Genomic DNA, 20,484 nt, shown 5'->3' on the forward strand with positions numbered 1-20,484 from the left:
ATTGATTTTAGCAATACTGTTTGTTTATTATCATTTATAGCAATGCTTTGTTAAATCTGTAATATGTATTAAAAGTAAATTATGTATGCAATACATACGAATTATAATTATTTTTTGAAATATATCATGTCTGTTTGGTAAAAAATTGTCACATTGTATTATATGTGTATAAAATATGTGATAAATGTATTATTCATTATTAAAATTAATATTATATGTGAATAATAAATTGTTCTTTGTAATATGTATTAAACTTGTATTATAAATGAATTAAAAGTGTTCAAGTGAAAAAAATTATTATTGCTATAAGTGGTAAATATTTTTTTATTATAGTATATTTATGTAAGTTTCCCATGTTTATTTTTACTAAAAATGGTTATTTTCTTAAAAGTACAATGGCTAAATATTAAATAGCGACCCAAAAACTGGGCCGCCCACATCATTTGTATTGTAGCCCACGGTTACACTTAGCAAGTCCATTCATTTGTGGGCCTTTTAGTTGGAAGTGATCCAAATCGAGTTATCCATTGGGCCGGAGTGAACAAAATTGAATGTTAGAATAACCTTTCAAATCAAAATTCATATTTCATAATTCATATATAGTTTAAAAATATTTGCAAGTCTAATCACTTCGGAATGACTTCTACAGTGGCGTATGCAAGATCTTTAGTAAACGATGTGCTGCACATTTCATGTGCCCAACCAATAGGCCAAGATTAGTCATTTGTTCATGTATTATGATTTATTTTAATCGTAGTCATGTTTTATATAAATAAAGAATTTTGACGAAGCAGCGTCGGCTGACACCTCGGTACAAGGTTGGTCCACCCTTGGACTTCCATATGCATAAGTTAATTCACATATAACTAAATCCACACAAACACATGTGATTAAACTTCAGCCATTTTTTCCCTAAAATGAACAGACCAATTGGAATACAAGATATTTTGGCTATCAATTGAAAGAGTTATAAATAAGGAAAGTTACATATTTGGTCGGCCGGCCAAAATAATTACATTCGCCTAGCCAACTATATATAATAAAAAAGATACACTATTTGTATCAAAATTGTATATTATGTGTATATCAATACAATAATATACAAAAATAATACTCTAATAATTTACATTTGCTATGGTCTTTAATTCAAAGTTTGATTGTAGGACCATCATATGTTCCTCCTAACACAACAAACTGCTCATCTTTTCGTTCTTCAAGCCATGCATATGATCTTTCCTCATCTTCCTTCATCTCTTTATTAACATCTGCATTAAGACCAATTCACAAATTAATATAAATAAAAATCGATTTACTGTAGTATTTATTCGAAAAATGATATTATTTCATACCGGATAAACTTATGCGATCATACGAGTAATGTTGATAATATGTGCAATGACGGCCTTCAGCTTCAGAGTATGGTGGTCCTAAAACATCAAGTAGGATACATGGTGTTTTTGCCTTGAAGCAATGCATATTTCCTCCTGATTCTGGAAATAGGACTGAAGATTCGCATGGTGCAGAGAAGTCATCGTCAATATGTACTTTTGCCAGACTCATCCTAGATTCATGTTGCCCGCGATCTATAAGAAACATATTTTTTAAATTTAGCGTCTTAATTAAACATGTCATGTGCGATGCTAATGGATGTATATTGCCAATATGTGTCGTCTTTAGCGACAAACAAAATTGAAAAAAAAGGACCAGGCTATACATATATAGTAATTATTTGATACATAATGAACTTTTTAGTGCTGATAGTGTAAACATTATTTATACCATGAGTAAATATAAAAATCGACGCATGCTCTATTGTGACAAGTGTCAATTATGCATTAAGTCCACTTGCAATTGTCATGTTATGTTTTTTAAAAATTAATTTGACTAATTTATAATAAATTATGTTAATTTGATATTAAAAAAAAACTTTAAATGTTCAAAAACTATACGAAAAATACTATAAATTACAATTTTTTGTATATCAATATGATAAAAAAATACATCGTGTAAGTTCTTATAATTTGACTCTAATAAAGAAAGTCATGATAATTAAATGTGGACTGAGGGAGTAGTAAATTACTTAATTATCATGTTAATTAATTCTATATATGTAAAATTAAAAATTATTTTTTACCGTGGTTAGCCTGGTGGTTGTGATTTTGCACCCAATCATATGACGTGGCGTGCATGGTTCCTGCTAGAAGCTTGCAGAACACAGTCATGCCAGGATGATTATGAAGAGGAATTACTCCTGAAGGTGGCAAACAGAAGATCCCAATCTACACTTTGAAAAAATGAGTTCAAACTAATTAATTAAATTTCTTCCACAACACCAACAAATTATTATTTTATTTAAAATAAAAATAGTGTGAAGGATATACTAATACACCTAAAATATCTCAATTTTTTAAATTTCATATCCGAACTATCACGAAATATTTATTGATACACTACCCCTCAACTATCAGCATTTCACTTTCTAAACCTGAAATATAAATGATGATACTTCATGTAGAAAAAAAGGAACAAACTGATAATTGAGGTGTATGTTTTGATAAATAATTGTAATAATTTAGATAAGAAAAGTAAAACATATGATAATTAGGATAGAAAACTCCAAAATAAACAAATACTTTAGATGATTTTTTGACGTTTCGACTTCTTTAAAAATAATTACCGAAAATTTGTTGCATTCGTGGATCTTAATGTAGGTAACAAGAGGAGCTTCCACGGTTCCAGGAGGATTTGTACTTGAAAATTCCAAGCTTGGTGCTGTAAACTTGAAATCTTTTGGTTCAAGACTATCTGCCATACGTTGTATAATACAAAGTTATAAATAATTAGGCAAATATAACAAACTTTTGGTGCATTTGCATTATGTCGTACATACTCTTTCACTAATGGCTTATGAATTAATTTCATAAAGTTATAAAATTAAGTCATTTACATAACGAAGTATATATGATTACATCTCGAAAAGAGATTAAAAAAAAAACAGAAGGAAATATAAGGAAGAGGTAAATTGAGAGATTTAATTGAATTTATGAAATTAGTACACTAGAATATTTTTTACTTTATAAAGTTCGATTTTGAAATTATAATACTTATCTCCCATATATATATTTTAAATTTTTAAAAAATAAAAATGTCATGGGTAAGCAATTTAATAGAGATATATACAAACCGACACAATCTGGCGTTTAGGATGAAGTTTATTTAGGCGTATGTAACAAGCTAAGCTTCATTAGCTCATTAATTAATTAATTAATTAAGCTACGTAGTGAGATTTAAATTTTTTGAAAGAGAGTACGTACGCAGTCAACAAATAGACGAAAGTAATGGCTCCTAAATTCCAAACACTTGTAATAAATCATTCACTTGGTAAAATGTCACATCAATATCCAATTAAAATAAATAAAAAGAACAAGACAAGAAAAAAGAGTAATAGATTCAAAACTTAAACTTTGAGATCTGAATGTGAAATTACGAAAATGTATATTCAATTTATCCATACTTTTTTTTATCGTGTTAATATTCAAAGAGTTTGAACTCGAAACACAAATTAAGATAAATAATTGCAATATATTAAAACGTTGAAATCTTTAAGCTTTTTAAATATATATATATATGTTTTTGAAACGCAAATCTTAACTACGGTAAAAAGTAAGTAAAATCAAACATATTGAAATCTTTAAACTTTTCATGTATGATTATTTTTCATGTATGATTATTTTAAAGTAAAAATTCTGATTACGATCGCGAACGATTAAAATTAGACATAGATACATACCTAATAAGGATTTTAGTCGTTGGATGTCATGAGGAGGAGGGACATAGCCAGCCTTACCATTTGCAAATATTTGCTTGCAAGTATCATACAACTTTTGAACCATATTCTCCCTTGAACTCTTTCTTTTTTCAAGTTCCATCTTCTTCTTTTTCCTCTTCTTCGATTTATTAGAAGAATTATGTCCTGATATACTTTTTTTACTTAGCAAAATCTTCCCAATATTCATGCAGGAAAATTAATTAATACACAGAGAGAACTCAAAAGAAATTAAATTTGAAAATTAGTGTTCCAATTTACTGCAAGTTAATCTTGATGGGCATCGATCTATATATATTTGGGGGCTGGTGGAGATAAGTAGGTACGTAAGTAGCCAGGTGGTGGGGATGTTGTTTGATAGCTGTAAAACTACAAGGATTTTATAATGAAAAGTATTAGTCTCGCTGTCTAAATTTATGTGACAATATTTTAAATTTTAAGATTTAAATAATTTTGATCGTAAATTTGTCATATATTTTTTAAATTTTTTGGATTGTTAAATTATTGTGATTTATAATACTTTTTACGTAATTTACAAATATAAAAATTTTATTTAATTTTTTAAAGATTTCATGCATAAATTTTTGATCGAACTGTATCAAAAAATAAAATATGTCATTTAAATTAATAAAAAACATTTTTTCCTAAGCGATACTATCCGATTTAACACTAAAAAAATTATATCCGATTTAACACTAAAATTTTTTATCTTAGTGTAGATAAATTATTTTATTAAGAAATAATCTTAAAATTAAATTAGTTGTGATGATAAGAAAATTAAATTTTTTGAAACAAAAATTAAAAAAGAAAAAGTAAATGGGTATAGACAGATTTAATTTTACGTTATTACTCAACTAATTGTGGAAGTCAAAGGTTACTAAACCAGGGGCCATGCAAAACCATTACTATGTGCTACAATAGACAGTGGATTTTTATCAATTTGGAAAGCTCTCTCCAATTATTCTAAGACATGACTAATTTTAACGGCTTACACACACCATTGTGACAAAAAATTGACGTAATGATATACGTGTTGTTCTGAAGCCAACCCTTTAATTGTAACGCTTATCTTTAAAAAAAATAAATTGTTTGTTTTAAAAAAGGAGAATTTAACTTGAAGTTTGAAAAAATAGTGTTATGACTTAAAGTTTATACTTTGTGATCTTAAATATACGCCACGTAAAAGAGTGAAATGAAAGAATTGTATTTTAATAAAAAATGGTAATTTGGAAGCGTGTCTTAATTTTAAATTGTACTTCAATTTTGTCCGTTGAGATGTTGGAATATGTTCAGCAATTTTCATATTCACACGTATTTCACTATATATTCTTGTATAATCATTACTCCAAGTGAAGAATGAGTTTGTTGATGCTTAAAATTCAATTGTGCTGTATCCACTTGTGTATTTCGTTGAATTATTATCACACCTTATGGCCATTAACCATAGTCCATAGGTTAATTCAGTTTATTTTTCCAATCTTCCCTGTGTGTGTCATGCTTCTTTCAAATGTCATCGACGTATTAGTATGTACGTACAAATGTAATGCGTTTACGTTACTATTAAATAAAAATCTGTCAACTACTATCACTTATCTTGGTTGGGGATTTGCCAGATCTTTCAAAGCATTAATTTTTATAAGACTTCCAAGTAATGAATCTTACTAAAATCTCAGACATTCACTCCCATTAATAGCCCAATTCCCCAATTCCATTGAAAGTCCCTATTATTGCAATAATAAAAAAAATAACTTGTATATACTTGGTTACCCTAGCTCCGCCCATGCTTACAGTTTTGCCAGGGTTGCTCCATTTGCACCTATACTTGGATCGAAAACTATGGTTTTGGTTGCCTTTGCAGTAGCTTTCTGATCTTAGTACTCTCTTCCTCAGACTAAATGCTGATATTTCGAAATAGAAAATTAATACTAAAGGATATAATATTAAGTATACACCATTCCTCTCTCTTTCAAAGAAATACACTGATGAGATTGAGGCTTAGCTATCAGATTATCAGTATTACGATTTCCATCTGAGTAATTTCATGCATAAAATAATATCTGCTGACTGCTGACATTAATCGATAAATACAAATCAGATTTTCCCCCAAAAATGCAGATGTCCCCAGGGCCCAGAGGACCATAATATATCAGATTGAACTGGATCTGGCTTAGTTTTAAGCTATTACAACCTAACTTCCATAGCAAAAAATTTCTTCATCATTACTGCTCTTTGAAAAATCAGCCAATCATAGGGGAGGGGAAAGGAAAGGAGATGTCCAAAAAACCAGATGCATAGATTTGGTGTTGCATCAAAAGCCTTCTGTAAGCGCAAAAACTCTGCCTGCCAAAGGTGGAGGTATTGCAGAAATAGCCTCCTGAATAACCTGATAAGTGAATTGTTATTTGTTATAATGGTATAAAAGCAATGAAACAAGATGGTCCTAGAATTTGATCCTGGGGAAGATCGATTAATTGGTAAACCTTGAGAACATGAAATGGTAGGAAGCCACATTTCCTAACACATATTCCTACCACAAATAATGATAGGGTTCCAAAATGCTGTATGGAAGCACTAATGTTGTAAAAATATGATAAAAATTATTAAATTGCATGTTATTAATTGGTCTTTGGGAGTGTGTAAAGAGACCACAAGTGGATAGTTACGACCAACATAGTGAAGACAGACATAAGAAATTAAACACAGTTGAATTCCATTTCTATCCTATTTACCAACTTTCCACAAACCAAAATGGTAAAGAGAGAGAGAGAGAGAGAGAGAGAGAGAGACAGAGTAAAAATTTGAGAGTGTCATCCTGTGAACAAGAAAATATTGCTGGACTTCTTAGGGAAGCTCAACCAGAGTAGTTTCTAGAAGTTCTGAATCTAGGACACTTGGTTAGATTTGGTGACAGCTTGGTGTGTGCATCAAGAGAGAGAAAGAGAATCAAACTTACATCCAACTGATATCGGGCCGAAAAGTGGATTAAGAGGATGGCTTTGTTCTGAAACATGTCTGCGAAATTGATAATCTGGTAGGATGTCATCAACGCATAAAGAGAGGTATATCAGACTTCTAATAATTTTATAACACATTCAGGATTTTATTTTTCTAACTTCCAGTGAAATCTTGGGTTAATCAGAAGTGATTATCAGGAAATAATACAAAAAGAATCACCTCAGACAGATGAGTATGTCCATATTCTCTTGCATTATCTGCTGTCGTTTTGTCCTCCACATAAGTGCTCTGGAGAATCACAAAAGAAGAACTTATATCTCTGGAACCAGTAATGTTGAAAAGGCAAATTGAACTAAAGATCTTTCCACTGCCAATTCTACTGTATCAGCTATGATGTTATTTACATAAGAGTCAACGCAAGCAACGATGCTCTCCGAGCGTATGTTATTGGTAAGAGATTAATAGGCTAATTAGTTAATCCAATTGTGACGTCGTCATAAGGATAAGTGATACATACTAGTCGGCAACTTTGTTAACTCCATAAGTTGATGAATTCATGCGGTTGATATAGTTGGATTATACAGAGATGCATAGGAGACCTTCTAAAAATAACTCAGCATTGTGTCATAAGTAGAAGATGACACGATAGGCAGTAAGAATGTTAAAAATAAAACAGTGGTCCTCAAGGCCTTATGTCCAGATAGTGTATATTAGATATAGACCAGAAGTAGAAGAACCACATAAACCTCATCATGAAACTATTCTTTCAAGGGAGAAAATAACGGCTACAACTAGTCGCAGAAATTGAGCGTCATGTTTCAGACGAGGTACATTTTTGGCAGGTGTTGAAGACATGAAATTTACCTCCATTATGAGGATTTTTGCCCTCAAAACATCAACATTTTTGGGATCCTTGATGAAGTCTGACATTGTATCTCCTGTAAATGCAATTTCAGGTGCTGTTGAAGTGTTCGTGATCTGTAAAAATAAAGAATCTTTGTCATACTGATACTGTGATACATAAGATATGCAGGAAGTTTGTTGAAGATGCATTGTTGTGCAAGATTATATACGAAAAAAGGCTGCACAGGTGCATGATGCACCTGTGTCAAAAAGAAATTGCTCAATGTAAAAGCACCCCTTGGGTTGGAATTTAAACAAACCTTAAGAAACAAATGCAATCAGATAAATTCCTAACCAATTATGATATCAGGACAGACCTCCACACCTGATAACTTTAACTTCTTAATCTCATCTCCTGGAAGGCCAACATATTCTTGCTTAAGCTTCTGCTTGATTGAATATACTATATAACCCTGCACCATAAAATCCAGGTGATCAAAACCTCAAATAGACAACAGTAATATAAGAAGAGATCAAAATGCAAAGGTCATAACATCCGACTGTAGCAGCTGCTTCCTCTCGTAGAAAGTACAAAGCACATTTTTTGTTTTGAATCCACTTAATACAGACAAAAAAGAAGCATGGGCAGGGAAAATAAGCAATTGAAACTCAGAGCATAAAGGGAAGTACTCAACCTGGCTAGGAATGACATGATAAGTCTTGAATGCTCTAACTTTAAGATCTTTCCTCAAGTAGAATTCTTCCCCTGTGTATGCACAAACACATATTCACTTAAATTGTGAAATTAGAGCTAACTCCAACTTTGTAATAACTAATAAGGAGGGCTATATAATCAATACAAGTAGATTTTTACCCACATCCAACCCAATCAAAGTATGGTTCAGTTCTGAGTGATCCATAGCTCGGTGAGCTTCAAAAAGCTTCTCTACACTTTCTTTGATTACTTTTGGTACAATAACAGTAGGAGGTCTCATTCTGTAAAGGGAACGAGTCGCAACATACATAGGCAGTCCTCCTATGTGGTCCATGTGGCCATGAGAAATGAAAAGGAACTGCTGGGAGATGGCACGCTGAGGACACTTGCCAATATCAAAGGCTAAGTTAAGCGAGGGAACTATTATGCACGTCTCATGACCTGCTATTGATATCCCTTCTAGCGAGTATCCTTCAATTTGCAAGCCCCTTTCCCTCTTCTGGCTACTGTTACCCCTCCGATTTGAGTTGATCGATTCAGAATCTTTTGTTGTTTTATCCTCCATTTTGTGTAACACTGATGGACTTCAACTCTGGAAGAGATTTGGACGATAAAATAAAACTTTAGAAGGACACTATACACTTCCTTTTTCATTTAATGATATAAGTTATCGTAAATTTTAGTAAAGAAAGCCATTCAGTACCAAACTAGTACTGAAATATTACAAAGTAAATGAATCCTTTATATCTATAAGGAATCCACACACTTTACCCTTTCTGATCTTTGAGCAAGTTTCCTCTGAATCAATAATTACAATCAGCACAAAATGCATTAGTGGCACATATATGAAGTATATAAACATTTTCAAGTACACCACTTAATCTCCAATCTCAGAGGCTGAGTCGTCATTTTCAATTCGAGATTGAAAAAACACAAACAGGAAACGAAATTAAGTTGGTGATTAACAAAGTGACAGATCTCAAATTAACTAATAATAGACCTAACACTCAAAACTCATGAATACGAGACAGAATTGTGTTATCCTGGAGAGGGTGATCAGTTACCGCAACCAAACCGAATCCGATTTGAATCATATCTAAGCCGTGATGTAATGTTGAACAGATTGAAACTAACAGACTCACCATTTTCAACGATGAATATGAGAACTCTCCGAACCGAATCAATGATTGAAGTAGCGGTAGAGATTCGAGTGAGATCAAATTGAAGCACAAATTAGCTGTAGAGATCTTCGAATTCCAATTGTTGAAGTGAGAAAAGGACGAAGAGAAATCAAGAGAGAGAAAATTAGTACTCCTAGAGGTGACGAAGAGAAAATTTGAGAGTATGTCATCCCATGAACGAGAAAATATTGCTAGACTTCTTAGGGAAGCTCAACCAGAGTAGTTTCTAAAGCTCAACCAATTTACAAGAACAAAAAAAAATCATGAAGTATCAAACTGCTTGAACAAATAGAATCTATATTAGTCATTAGAAAGAGGTGAGGGTAGAGCCTTACAGTATACAGTGACGAGGGACGAAGGCGAAGCTCTGAATGTAAGTTGGTTGCCGCAGGTTGATTTTGAGGTGTTTTTCCGGTAAGGATTTCCCGGTGAGAGTACGGTACTAGGGCAGAGGAAGAAGAGGGGTTTGGGTTTTTGAGGAGGTGGATTCAATTAAAATTACTAAACTGATCCCTTATGTTTGAGGTAAGGTTTAAAATAGTTACTTCAATATATATTTGAACGGTTTTAGTCCTTTAGTTACAAAAAGAAAGAAATGTTTTTGGTAGGGATTACATAATTGCGGGTGCGGTGCGGAATAAACTCTTCGTGAATTTATGTAGGTATGCCCTCGCAATCGCCCCGCTCCATGGTCATTTCTAGTTTTTCTTATCTCAATCAATTATTTAATGAACTCTAATTATTAAATTTAACAAAATTATAAAAGAAAATGTTAAAGAGAAAAGTCGTACGTAATCAATATTGACAAAATGCATCACCAAATTATCTTGAGTCACTTGAAAAGCTGATCGAGTATTTCTTTTAATTTGATATTGAATTCTATAAAATCTATCATATTTGATTTGATTTCAAATATAGTAATCTTTTTCATGGATTTTTTTATTAACACTAGTTAGTGGGCGTATTCTTAGCCTGTAAAAAGGGTGGAGAAAAGATAGTAGTTCTAATATCCTTTCTTTCACATGTTGAAATAAAATCCATCGTCACTAATTTAGAAGGCGATATATTATCTCATTATAAATTAGAAAGTGGTTCTCCACTTTTCCCTCACAACTTCATAATTTACTTCCTCTGTTCTTGCCTCACAAGTATGGAGGATATTAAGCTGAATTCTATCGAAATCATTCACTTTTAAACTTAAACAAAGAAAAATAAGAGAGATAAATTTACCATCAATTAGGGAAACACAATATAATTTGTACGTATGATTATCAAAAATGGGATTGACAAAACGTAATTTGTTTTTATTCTTTGTTTTGGTTGTTTTAGTTGTTAGCATTGAGGCACATATTAAGGAATTTGATGAGGTGTGGAAGAAGCGAGCCCAGCAAGCAAAGAAGGCCGCTCGACATGCCTATAATCCTAATCCTAAGATTGTTGCTGACCATCTTAACTACCAAGTTGACAAGTAAGTTCCCTCTCATTGCTTACTTTATATTATATATTGGGCTAAGGCCTTCTATTTCCGCGTGGCTACATATACTTATGGAAATAAGTTAGGTATAAGATCTATTTTTTCAACATGATATCAAAATACTTAGGACCAATCAATTCTGTTTCACCCAACGTTAGGCCACCATATTATCCACACTCAAGTTGTCAAATGTCAAGTATAGGCGTGCAAAGGTATTATTAGTCCCACATGATCCGGAGAATGGATGACAATTTATCTCCTTATATGACCTTCGACAATCTTCACAAGTTAAGGCATATATAGTAAGAAAGTTAATACTCAAAAGTTCATTTCTTTATCACCCTTTTCATTTTTTCTATTTGGAGCTGAGTAGGAAATTAAGCATGCAAGTTGAATGCAACATTTTAATCCAAGAGGAGGACTCTAGTATTATTATATACGATAAATTATTAACTGAGCCTAAATTTTGAAAAGGGCTGTACGAGGCAGCAAAAGCAGAAGAAGGGACCTGCAAAGGTACAGCGGACAATGCATGGCTACTAATCCTATCGACCAGTGCTGGAGGTGTGATCCAAACTGGGCTCGTAACCGCATGAAACTAACAGATTGCGTCCTTGGCTTTGGCCGCAAGACAACGGGAGGCAAAGGTGGAAAAATCTATGTAGTGATGGACAATTCAGACAACGAGTTAGTTAATCCTAAGCCGGGCACATTGCGCCACGCTGTCATCCAGCCGGAGCCACTTTGGATTATATTTGCTGAGAACATGGTAATTAAGCTTAACCAGGAGCTTATCATGACAAGCAACAAGACGATTGATGCTCGAGGAAGGCAAGTACACATTGCTCATGGTGGTGGCCTTATGTTACAGTTTATACACAATGTGATTATTAGTAACCTTCACATTCATGATACTAAGGCTGGTAGTGGTGGGTTAATTAGAGACTCTGTCAGTCATTATGGTTATCGATCGAAAAGTGATGGTGATGGCATTTCAATCTTTGGATCAACAAATGTTTGGATCGATCACATTTCCATGTCCAATTGTCAGGATGGTCTAATTGATGCTGTTGAGGGTTCCACTGCCATTACCATTTCCAATTGCCATTTCACCAAGCATAATGACGTAAATCATCTCCAAATTCCAACTCCTATCTACTTGAGTTTTTTTTTTCAATTGAGAATGAAAGACAAACCTTTGATATTCTTGCTTAAATTTTGTAGGTCATGTTGTTTGGTGCCAGTGATACTGCCTCAGGGGACTCTGTTATGCAAATAACACTTGCATTCAATCACTTTGGGCACGGTTTGACACAGAGGATGCCGAGAGTTAGATGGGGATTTGTTCATGTTGTCAACAATGATTACACACATTGGCTTATGTATGCCATTGGAGGAAGCATGCATCCCACCATCCTTAGCCAGGGGAATCGTTTTATCGCTCCTCCAAATCCTAATGCCAAAGAGGTAAACACGCAAAAACATTAATTTTTTCTCACTAACTCTCCAAAAACAGCACAACGGAACACGCCTAATAGATAACTGACGTATCACGTATACCCAATTTTCTACCTCTATGTAGGTGACCAAAAGAGACTATGCACCCGAGAATGTGTGGAAGAATTGGGTGTGGAAATCACAGGGAGATCTTATGATGAACGGAGCATTCTTCGTAGAATCTGGAGATCCAAAACATGCATTCTTGAAAGGTCCTGATATGATCACCTCCAAGCCAGGATCATCCGTGAGCAGCCTGACGCAATTTTCAGGCTCTCTCAAATGCATTGAGGGAAGGCCTTGTTAGAGCATTTTCAGCCTCAGCAACAAAATAAGATGTTTACAATACAAATAGTACCTATAAAGTGTATAGAGTTAGCGATCTGCTCCCTTTCTCCTCTTATTTACCAAGCTGGTCGTTAGACTGAAGGAGAATGAGTGTGAGTATTGTACATTGGCTTCTATAAGTTCTTCAATAATTTTGTTTTTCGTGTACTAATATAGTAGAGAAATATTAATCAAACGTTATTACTAGTTGCGGTGATTATTTTCCCTGACTAAGGACATTCCAGAGGGAGTTGCTTGAATAGTAAGTAGCTCGCACTTCACTTTCATCCCAAAGTGGTGAGATCGAATCTCAAGGGAACAAAAAGAGTGGGAGCTTCTATGGAGGGATAAAATAAAAAAAAATTGATTAGAGACATTGTTTTATTACAACAGTGTCCTCAGCTTATTACATGTAACTGTTTTGTGATAGTTAAAATTCATTCCTGTTATTATATCCCCAATCAGGCCTGGATGTTTTAGTTATTGATGAGTAAAATGTTAGAGGTTGCTTCCTTTATTAGTACCGTGTGTAACTAATTCATAAATATGACGCCCCAGAATAAGCATCTAAAAATCTACAAATTTGCATGTTGAAAGAGAGAGTGAATTGAGAGAATTTCTCAGCATAAAGAAACTCACCAAAGAAACAAGTGGGGATGAACAGAAAACCTGCACATTGCAATCTCTCTGTACCTCCGTGGACGCTTCATTGCAGAAAGTTCTATACGACTCATACCTACACAATAGTCATAGCCATGAAGCATATTCATCAAGGTCACAAGTCAATAATAAGTCTTATGAAGTTCAACAAGGAAAAGAGTTAAAGTGTAAAATGAATTACAAAACATTCTCCGAAAACATAATATAAAATGAAAGAAACACGGATCAATACAAGGTTGGAGTGACCCAAATTGTTGTACAAACATGACTGAGGGACAACATCACACACGGCTATAGTGAGGCTCGAAGCTGAGCCATTTGCTGAACTAAAAACTCCCATATCCAAGCCGCCCCCTTCTACATAACAGATATATTATGAACTCCAGCAGCACACACCTTTGTATATTGCAAAACAAACTGATACACATTTATAGAAAACAAAAGAGCAAAAGCCCTGGAGGCCAAAAACATATAGAGCAGAAATTCAACAGCTCTAAAGAGTAAAAGTCCAAGAAACCAAATGGCTCATTAATAACTTAACTGGATTAGATCATTGGATTTCCAATTAATCAAAGAAAAAGTCAGGCAGTTAATAAATGGTTATAATAGCACAATGGCTATAACTAACTTAGTGCCCAACTCTACTGGATTCAGAAAGCTACACTGTGCAGTAAAGAAATCTTAATGTAGCTGAACTTATCATTTGCTAACTTATCCTGAAATTGGGAAGCAACTCCCATAAAACACAACTTTTAGCAGAAAGAAAAAATTTGAAGCAACTCCCATAAAACACGAGTTATAACAGAAAGATAAAATTCACAGACACCATAGACGAATGATATCACCATTGTTCTAAGAAAATCAATCTAAGAAGAAGCTCTATTTGACATTTGAGATTGAAAGGAACACTGAGAAGTTACACAGTACCATGCCACTTCAATTGGAAAACATAAGCATTACACTAAAAGGTAATGATACTGTCATCCATTTATTATAGAATAATTTCAAAACAAACATCAGCTTAAAGCATCATAGTAGAGCATCAACATCAGATGACTTGTTCTCTCCCTTTATTTCTTCTTTTCTGCTAACCAATTTCAGTTCTGAACCTATTATAAATCTAAACATATACATAAATCTATACATATATATAACTTATGGTGCTCAACAAGGAAAATGGTTTTGCATAAAATAAATTATGAAACATTCTCCAAATACATAATATAAAATGGAAGCAAGCAATACAGATCAATACAGAGTTGGAGTGACCCAAATCGGTGGACAAACACGACTGAGAGAAACGCCGTTGTAGTGAGGCTCAAAGCTGCAATTTGCTATGTTATAAACACCCATATCCATGCCACCCCCTTCTTCATAGGAGAGGTATGATTCCACAAAATCATCAGTATAATAAATATGGTTGGGCTTGACCCCTGGAAAATGTGAAGCCTGTACTGAGATAGATGCATTAGCACCCAAAAAAAGAGCTCTGTCCCCTACTTCCTTGGTTTCCCTCAATCTTCCAGCAGCTAAATCGACCTCAAAAACTCCAAAACTTGTTGTCCCATAAGTTTCACCATCGTTATCATCTTCATATATTGGTGTTAATGAAATCCTGCTACTATCTTCTCTGATAGGCGCCCTACTTTTTACACCGTAGCGCACAACTACAAATAATGACCCCATTGATTCTAGGATATAGAACTCGTCTCCCTTGTGATGGGGTGGTAAGATGGCTACTATTTGAGAGTGAGTGGGACTAGAACCAGTAACATCATAGACTAACACACGGCCACTCCAATCAACTGCATAAAAATTTTCAGTATAATAGACCAGATCACGATGTATATGTTTATAGGGAGAGTTTACGTCGTCAATCCTAGTCCATCTCAAATCTCCTGGCCTCCAAAAACTGAAGAATTTCATATTTCCGTCAATCGCAGCGAGAATGTAGTTCGATGTATGAGAAGGACTAGCTGATAAAACTGCTTTGTGAAAAAAAGTCCATGGATAGCCTACCTCATGGTCTTCATAATTTTTGGTAGTATTTGGATGGGGCAACTCGATCTCAACACCCGAGAAGGGATGTAGCAGACTTGTTTCACTATCATCTTTCCCGGTTGTGATTAGCCATCCCATAGACTCTAGACATCGTTTTCCTATGGCTTTCGGAACCCTCTTGTTTAAAATCATGCCATTGTAGAGGCTGAAGAATTTTCTACAGGAATTGTCTTCATCCTCTGCTAACATCAACCACGGAATTCTAGGCAGGTCACTGTTGAAATTTTCCTTGGTGGCGGCGCATTGCCAAGATTTGCAAACAGTCCCAAAAGTAAGGTAGTCCTCAATCAAATTTATACGTTGTACTATTAGAACAAGCAGATCATACTGAAGCTCAGACCAATTCGACATCATTGTGCTTAATATCGGCAATTCTCTCAAGTTTTTCTGGTTTTTGGTGGAAGAATACACAAACCCTACAACAAGCCATATATATAACTCAGAGATATATCCCAATTAAGATCGGATTCTGAGTACAGAAGCCCACTTCAAACACTAATAGGAATCTAATTTTACATCATATATATTTAAATTATGTTCCAATTATAATTTAGTAGTATAATTGGAACATAATCTAAATATACCATAAGTAAAATTTCACACTTGTAGTTTTTTGTAGATGCAAAACTATAAAGCATCTTCAAAAGATCAAACTCTATTTTTGGCGGACTAAACAGAATAATTGATTCAGAAAAAAAAAAACTAATATGATATATAAAGTTAAAACCAGTGTGAAGAAAAATAAACAAATGGAGACCAAATATACAACAAAAATAAAAACTAACAAGTGAGTTATATAAACTAATTAGTGAAATGTACAAACTTTAACCTAATTTGTTCACTTAATTCTTCGAACAACTCAAACTAAATATGAAAAATGAAACATATTATTTATAATGATAACAAAAATTATAATGTATAAAGTTAAATACCATTTCCAATTTATTTAATATTAACATTTTGAAAATTCTTGTTTAGTGATATGGAAATGCATTCAATCTTCTTATCATATCATCAAAAAAAGATATTTTAATTCTTTTGCAAAACACTTGTTATAACCACAAGAAAAATTACTACGTGCATTACTAAGTTACAATGAATAGTTTTAAAAGTTCATTATTTTCATATATAGTTCAAATTTCTAAGTTTGTAAAGTTAAATGATAGTGTAACTTTATGTGATATTTTAGAACTTTAAATTAAATTACTGAAATTTTTATATTTATCTATAAAAAATTTGACAACAAAAATCAAGGTACTATATGCATCAAATGACTAATATTTTATTTCTTTAAAAGAGATTTCCCAAGTTATATAATAAGACATGTGATATTAACTTTTAATTTATCTATATCGTTATAAACTATAAACATGTACAATTAAATAATTAGATAATACTAAAAAAATTTAGATACCTTTAAATAATTATGTAAAATGTTTGATGAAATTATATATACGGAAAATAAAAATCTACAAATAGTTCCAATAAGATGTGTTCGAGTGATATGGTTACTCATATCATATTTGGTAGCGAAAACACAACTTTTTTTTAAAATTTTCATGAAAATCTTGAAAGAGGTGAAAAAGAAAGTATGTGATTTTAAAATCGCAAAAAAGACGTATTGCTTTGGATGTGACCGCAGTTTTTTTAAATATTTTTCATGTTTTTTTTTATAATCTATAAATGTCTATGTTTGTGTATAAAACTTTACAACTGTTTCACGATACTATTGAGGTTATCACCCAACTAACTGTGGAAGTCAAAGGTTAGTAATACTTTATATGTGTATAAAATGTCGTTTTAAATATCTAATAGTGCAATGTTTTCATGATTATATAAATAATTCATTTATCAATTGACAATTATCCTCGTGCTAACGATTTAATAACTATCTTTGTAGCTCCATAATATTTCAATTTATGCTCTTATCTATTATGTGAATATACCAAAAAAGATGTACGGTCTAATGATGCTACTATTCATCAATTAAGAGCGCGATACATGTAATTTTGATTAATAATAATTGGGTTTAGACAGTGGACTAAAGTTTAGAAAATTGCCCTAATTTCACCATGATATTGGAAATAACCAACAAAACTTCAATTTTTCAAAGTTTAGTCTATATTGATTATTATTCCGTTTTTAGTATATGTTGAAAAATTAGGGCAATTTTCTAAAACTTCAGTCTATCTAAACCCAACTAATTAATAGTTTAATACAAAGTGTATAGTGGAAACCTTACTCATAAAGTGGAATGGAATTCAAAGTTTTGGAGAATATAATTTGTGGAATTCAAAATGAACTTTTCTAAGCTATGAAGTATAGGCTGAAGGACAACATAGAGCAACATCCTTGCTAATATGGCTCATTTAACCAAGCATTGCAGTTGAATCGTACCATATAGTGTGTTGGATTTGCGCCCAACAAGCCACAAGGTGACATACAACATCGTAATGGAGGGGTTTGGCCATTGTGGTTATCTGGAGGAAGTTGAGGCAGTTGTAAATCTCACTCTGTGTAATGTCAAAATGTGAATAGTATTAATAGCAATAAATGACCAACTTTGAATCCTAATCTTTTTTACCATTTGAATTGAAGCAAAGCACAGAATAAAAACATTGCCTTTCTCAAGAAGAAATATAGGCTTTTGCATACAGGGTAAAAGAACCGAATAAAAATTTGCAGCATCTTGCAAGAAAAGGTATCTGAAAATGCTCCTAGCAAAATAAACAATATCCATCAACTAACTGTTTCATCAATAGAATTATTACACAGTAAGTTCATCCAACAAGTCTAACTAATGGCACATTATGAGTATTACAAAAGAGGGGCTAATTCGGTATACGAAGATATCGAACCTTCTTCCAGCTGGATAGAAGATACTCAAAACCATTATCTTCTTATTGATCTCCCTGGTATACTTTCCTCGTTTCATCATTTCCATTGTAATTTACAAATTTTCAAGTCAGAGTAATGTGTTTTAACATATATTATATTATAAATTATGAGGTTTATCTTTCTTTTTTTTTTTTATCTTGCTCTTTTAATTTGTTTAAAGGGTTCAAAAGGGAGGAAGTAAAGCTTCAAGTCGATATATTTGGCAATATAATGGTAAATGGAGAAAGGAAGGTAAGAGAATATAAATCTATTCGCTTTCAAAAATCAGTGAAAGCACCTGAAAAGTCGAAATATGAGGATACCAGCGTGAAGCTTGAAGACGGGATTCTGTATGTGATCATCCCAAAAGAAGTACCAGAAAACAATGAACACGATGAGACAGCAAATGATAGCTCAGGCCATGAAGATAATCAACAAAAGGATACAGAGGAAATAGAAAGTTCAAATGGTGATGTTTCAGAGAAAAAAGAAAATGACATACAAGGATTGAGTCAGGACGATGAATTCCACGATGCAAAGATGGCGAAGAAGAGGCACGAGGTAGGTATAGTGATTGCAGGAAAAGAAATTCTAAGGAAGAACAAATCAATTGTAATTACAGCAGTGCTTGCATTTTCGTTCGGGGTTTTCATTTCTAAAAAATCTAAGTCAAGTAAAATGAATCAAGCTTCGTGATTAGTATTTCTCATTCGACGTGCAATGGACATAAGAGAACCTACGAATAAAAGTCTTTTGTTCAAAACTATCATCTAGTTTTACACGATTTTTTATCAAACTAAGCCATTATATAAAATAATTTACCAAATTAATATATTTTTTTTAAAATTTTATAAAACTAGTATAAACATATTTCACAGTAACGTTTTAGGGTATATTTCAATTTTTAAAAACTAACAGTGTTAGGTTGATATACATTACTGTGAGTAACGTTTTACTCCTAAAACTTATTTTTTGAGTAACGTTTTACTCCTAAAACGTTATTGTGACTAACGTTTTAGGAGTAAAACGTTATGAGTAACGTATATCAATCTAACGCCGTCAACTTTTAAAAAAATAAAATATACCTTAAAACGTTACTGTGCAATACGTTTATACTAATTTTGTAAAATTTTAAAAAACATATTATTTTGATAAATTACTTTATATAATGGTCAATATTTCAATTTTACAAATAATTTCATAAAATTGCATTTAGTAAAAGCAGTGGACTTTACAAAATAGCCAGAAATATTTGCATAACAACTTTATAGGTACAACCATTAAAATGGGCTTACCCATGGGGCTGGCCCAACCCACTAATTATTGAAATTTGTGTTGAGATAAGATTTTTCAAGTTCATTTAAAATTAGATTTTATAAGTCTGACACATATAAGTCATTCGTTCTTGAGGCTTGATCGGGGTTGGTTCATGAGCCAAAACTTTTTAATTAAGGGAAATTTACAATTATCTACTAGTATAAAATCTAATTACTTAAATATACGCTATGTTGTAATATTATGAATCTTACCAGATTTTGCTACGTCCAGATACATGTATCTCGGAATATATAGACTCAAATTAGGTTAATTTGTTACACTCTATCCAAGTAGATTCACATGTATCTAGGGTACATAGACAAATATCGTGCTCCGCCTCCCTCCCATCTTGCTTGTCACTCTCTTAACTCGCTTTTGTATCTGGTATGTGAAATACATGCTAATGACACTAAATTTTTTGTCAGTATTATTGAAACAACACCATTGTTTGTCATATTTTGGTTTGGAACTTCTCATTTTCTTGATGTTATAGAATTATAAGTTCGAAAGAAAAAAGGCTAGCCCTCCCCAACCCTCGACCCTTTTAGGGTTGGATTAGATTGAACATTTTCATGTCCTTCCAAATGAAAAGTCGACCCGCCCTAGCGCTTTAAATTCCTTGATCTGCAAGGCTTGGGTAGGACGAGGCTAGATTGGCCCTTTTTGACGGGTCTATTTATAGGACAAAGCAACAAATATTCAAGTCAAATTGGGGGTAACTAAGGACTTATTCGATTCTCATTGTAAGAAG

General features: G+C 32.9%; 5 protein-coding genes across 5 annotated transcripts; 2 read left to right on the forward strand and 3 right to left on the reverse strand.

The window, feature by feature from the left end:
• Positions 1–885: 885 nt before the first annotated feature.
• LOC107013880 (plant cysteine oxidase 2-like) lies at positions 886–4,178 on the reverse strand. Its single transcript, XM_015213761.2, has 5 exons — positions 3,791–4,178; positions 2,678–2,805; positions 2,135–2,279; positions 1,350–1,583; positions 886–1,265 (listed from the first exon to the last, which is right to left on the reverse strand). Exons 1-5 carry the CDS (start codon positions 4,014–4,016, stop codon positions 1,147–1,149), a joined length of 852 nt encoding a protein of 283 aa, XP_015069247.1. The 5' UTR covers positions 4,017–4,178; the 3' UTR covers positions 886–1,146.
• Positions 4,179–5,821: 1,643 nt separating this feature from the next.
• On the reverse strand, positions 5,822–10,108 carry LOC107012640 (nuclear ribonuclease Z). The gene is made up of 8 exons (XM_015212522.2): positions 9,856–10,108; positions 8,499–8,931; positions 8,320–8,390; positions 8,002–8,097; positions 7,646–7,759; positions 7,001–7,069; positions 6,780–6,854; positions 5,822–6,209 (listed from the first exon to the last, which is right to left on the reverse strand). Exons 2-8 carry the CDS (start codon positions 8,902–8,904, stop codon positions 6,135–6,137), a joined length of 906 nt encoding a protein of 301 aa, XP_015068008.1. The 5' UTR covers positions 8,905–8,931; positions 9,856–10,108; the 3' UTR covers positions 5,822–6,134.
• A 507-nt stretch (positions 10,109–10,615) lies between these two features.
• Positions 10,616–13,267, forward strand: LOC107013865 (probable pectate lyase P59). The gene is made up of 4 exons (XM_015213748.2): positions 10,616–10,988; positions 11,469–12,120; positions 12,219–12,461; positions 12,577–13,267. The coding sequence occupies exons 1-4, from the start codon at positions 10,798–10,800 to the stop codon at positions 12,796–12,798; spliced, it is 1,308 nt and encodes a 435-aa protein (XP_015069234.1). The 5' UTR covers positions 10,616–10,797; the 3' UTR covers positions 12,799–13,267.
• A 1,107-nt stretch (positions 13,268–14,374) lies between these two features.
• On the reverse strand, positions 14,375–16,102 carry LOC107013763 (putative F-box protein At5g55150). Its single transcript, XM_015213641.2, has one exon. It carries the CDS (start codon positions 15,891–15,893, stop codon positions 14,727–14,729), a length of 1,167 nt encoding a protein of 388 aa, XP_015069127.1. The 5' UTR covers positions 15,894–16,102; the 3' UTR covers positions 14,375–14,726.
• A 2,143-nt stretch (positions 16,103–18,245) lies between these two features.
• LOC107014083 (17.5 kDa class I heat shock protein-like) lies at positions 18,246–19,211 on the forward strand. The gene is made up of 2 exons (XM_015213947.2): positions 18,246–18,454; positions 18,598–19,211. Exons 1-2 carry the CDS (start codon positions 18,340–18,342, stop codon positions 19,110–19,112), a joined length of 630 nt encoding a protein of 209 aa, XP_015069433.1. The 5' UTR covers positions 18,246–18,339; the 3' UTR covers positions 19,113–19,211.
• Positions 19,212–20,484: the final 1,273 nt, after the last annotated feature.

The sequence above is a fragment of the Solanum pennellii genome, chromosome 3, assembly GCF_001406875.1.
Source record: "Solanum pennellii chromosome 3, SPENNV200".
Classification (NCBI taxonomy): Eukaryota; Viridiplantae; Streptophyta; class Magnoliopsida; order Solanales; family Solanaceae; genus Solanum; species Solanum pennellii.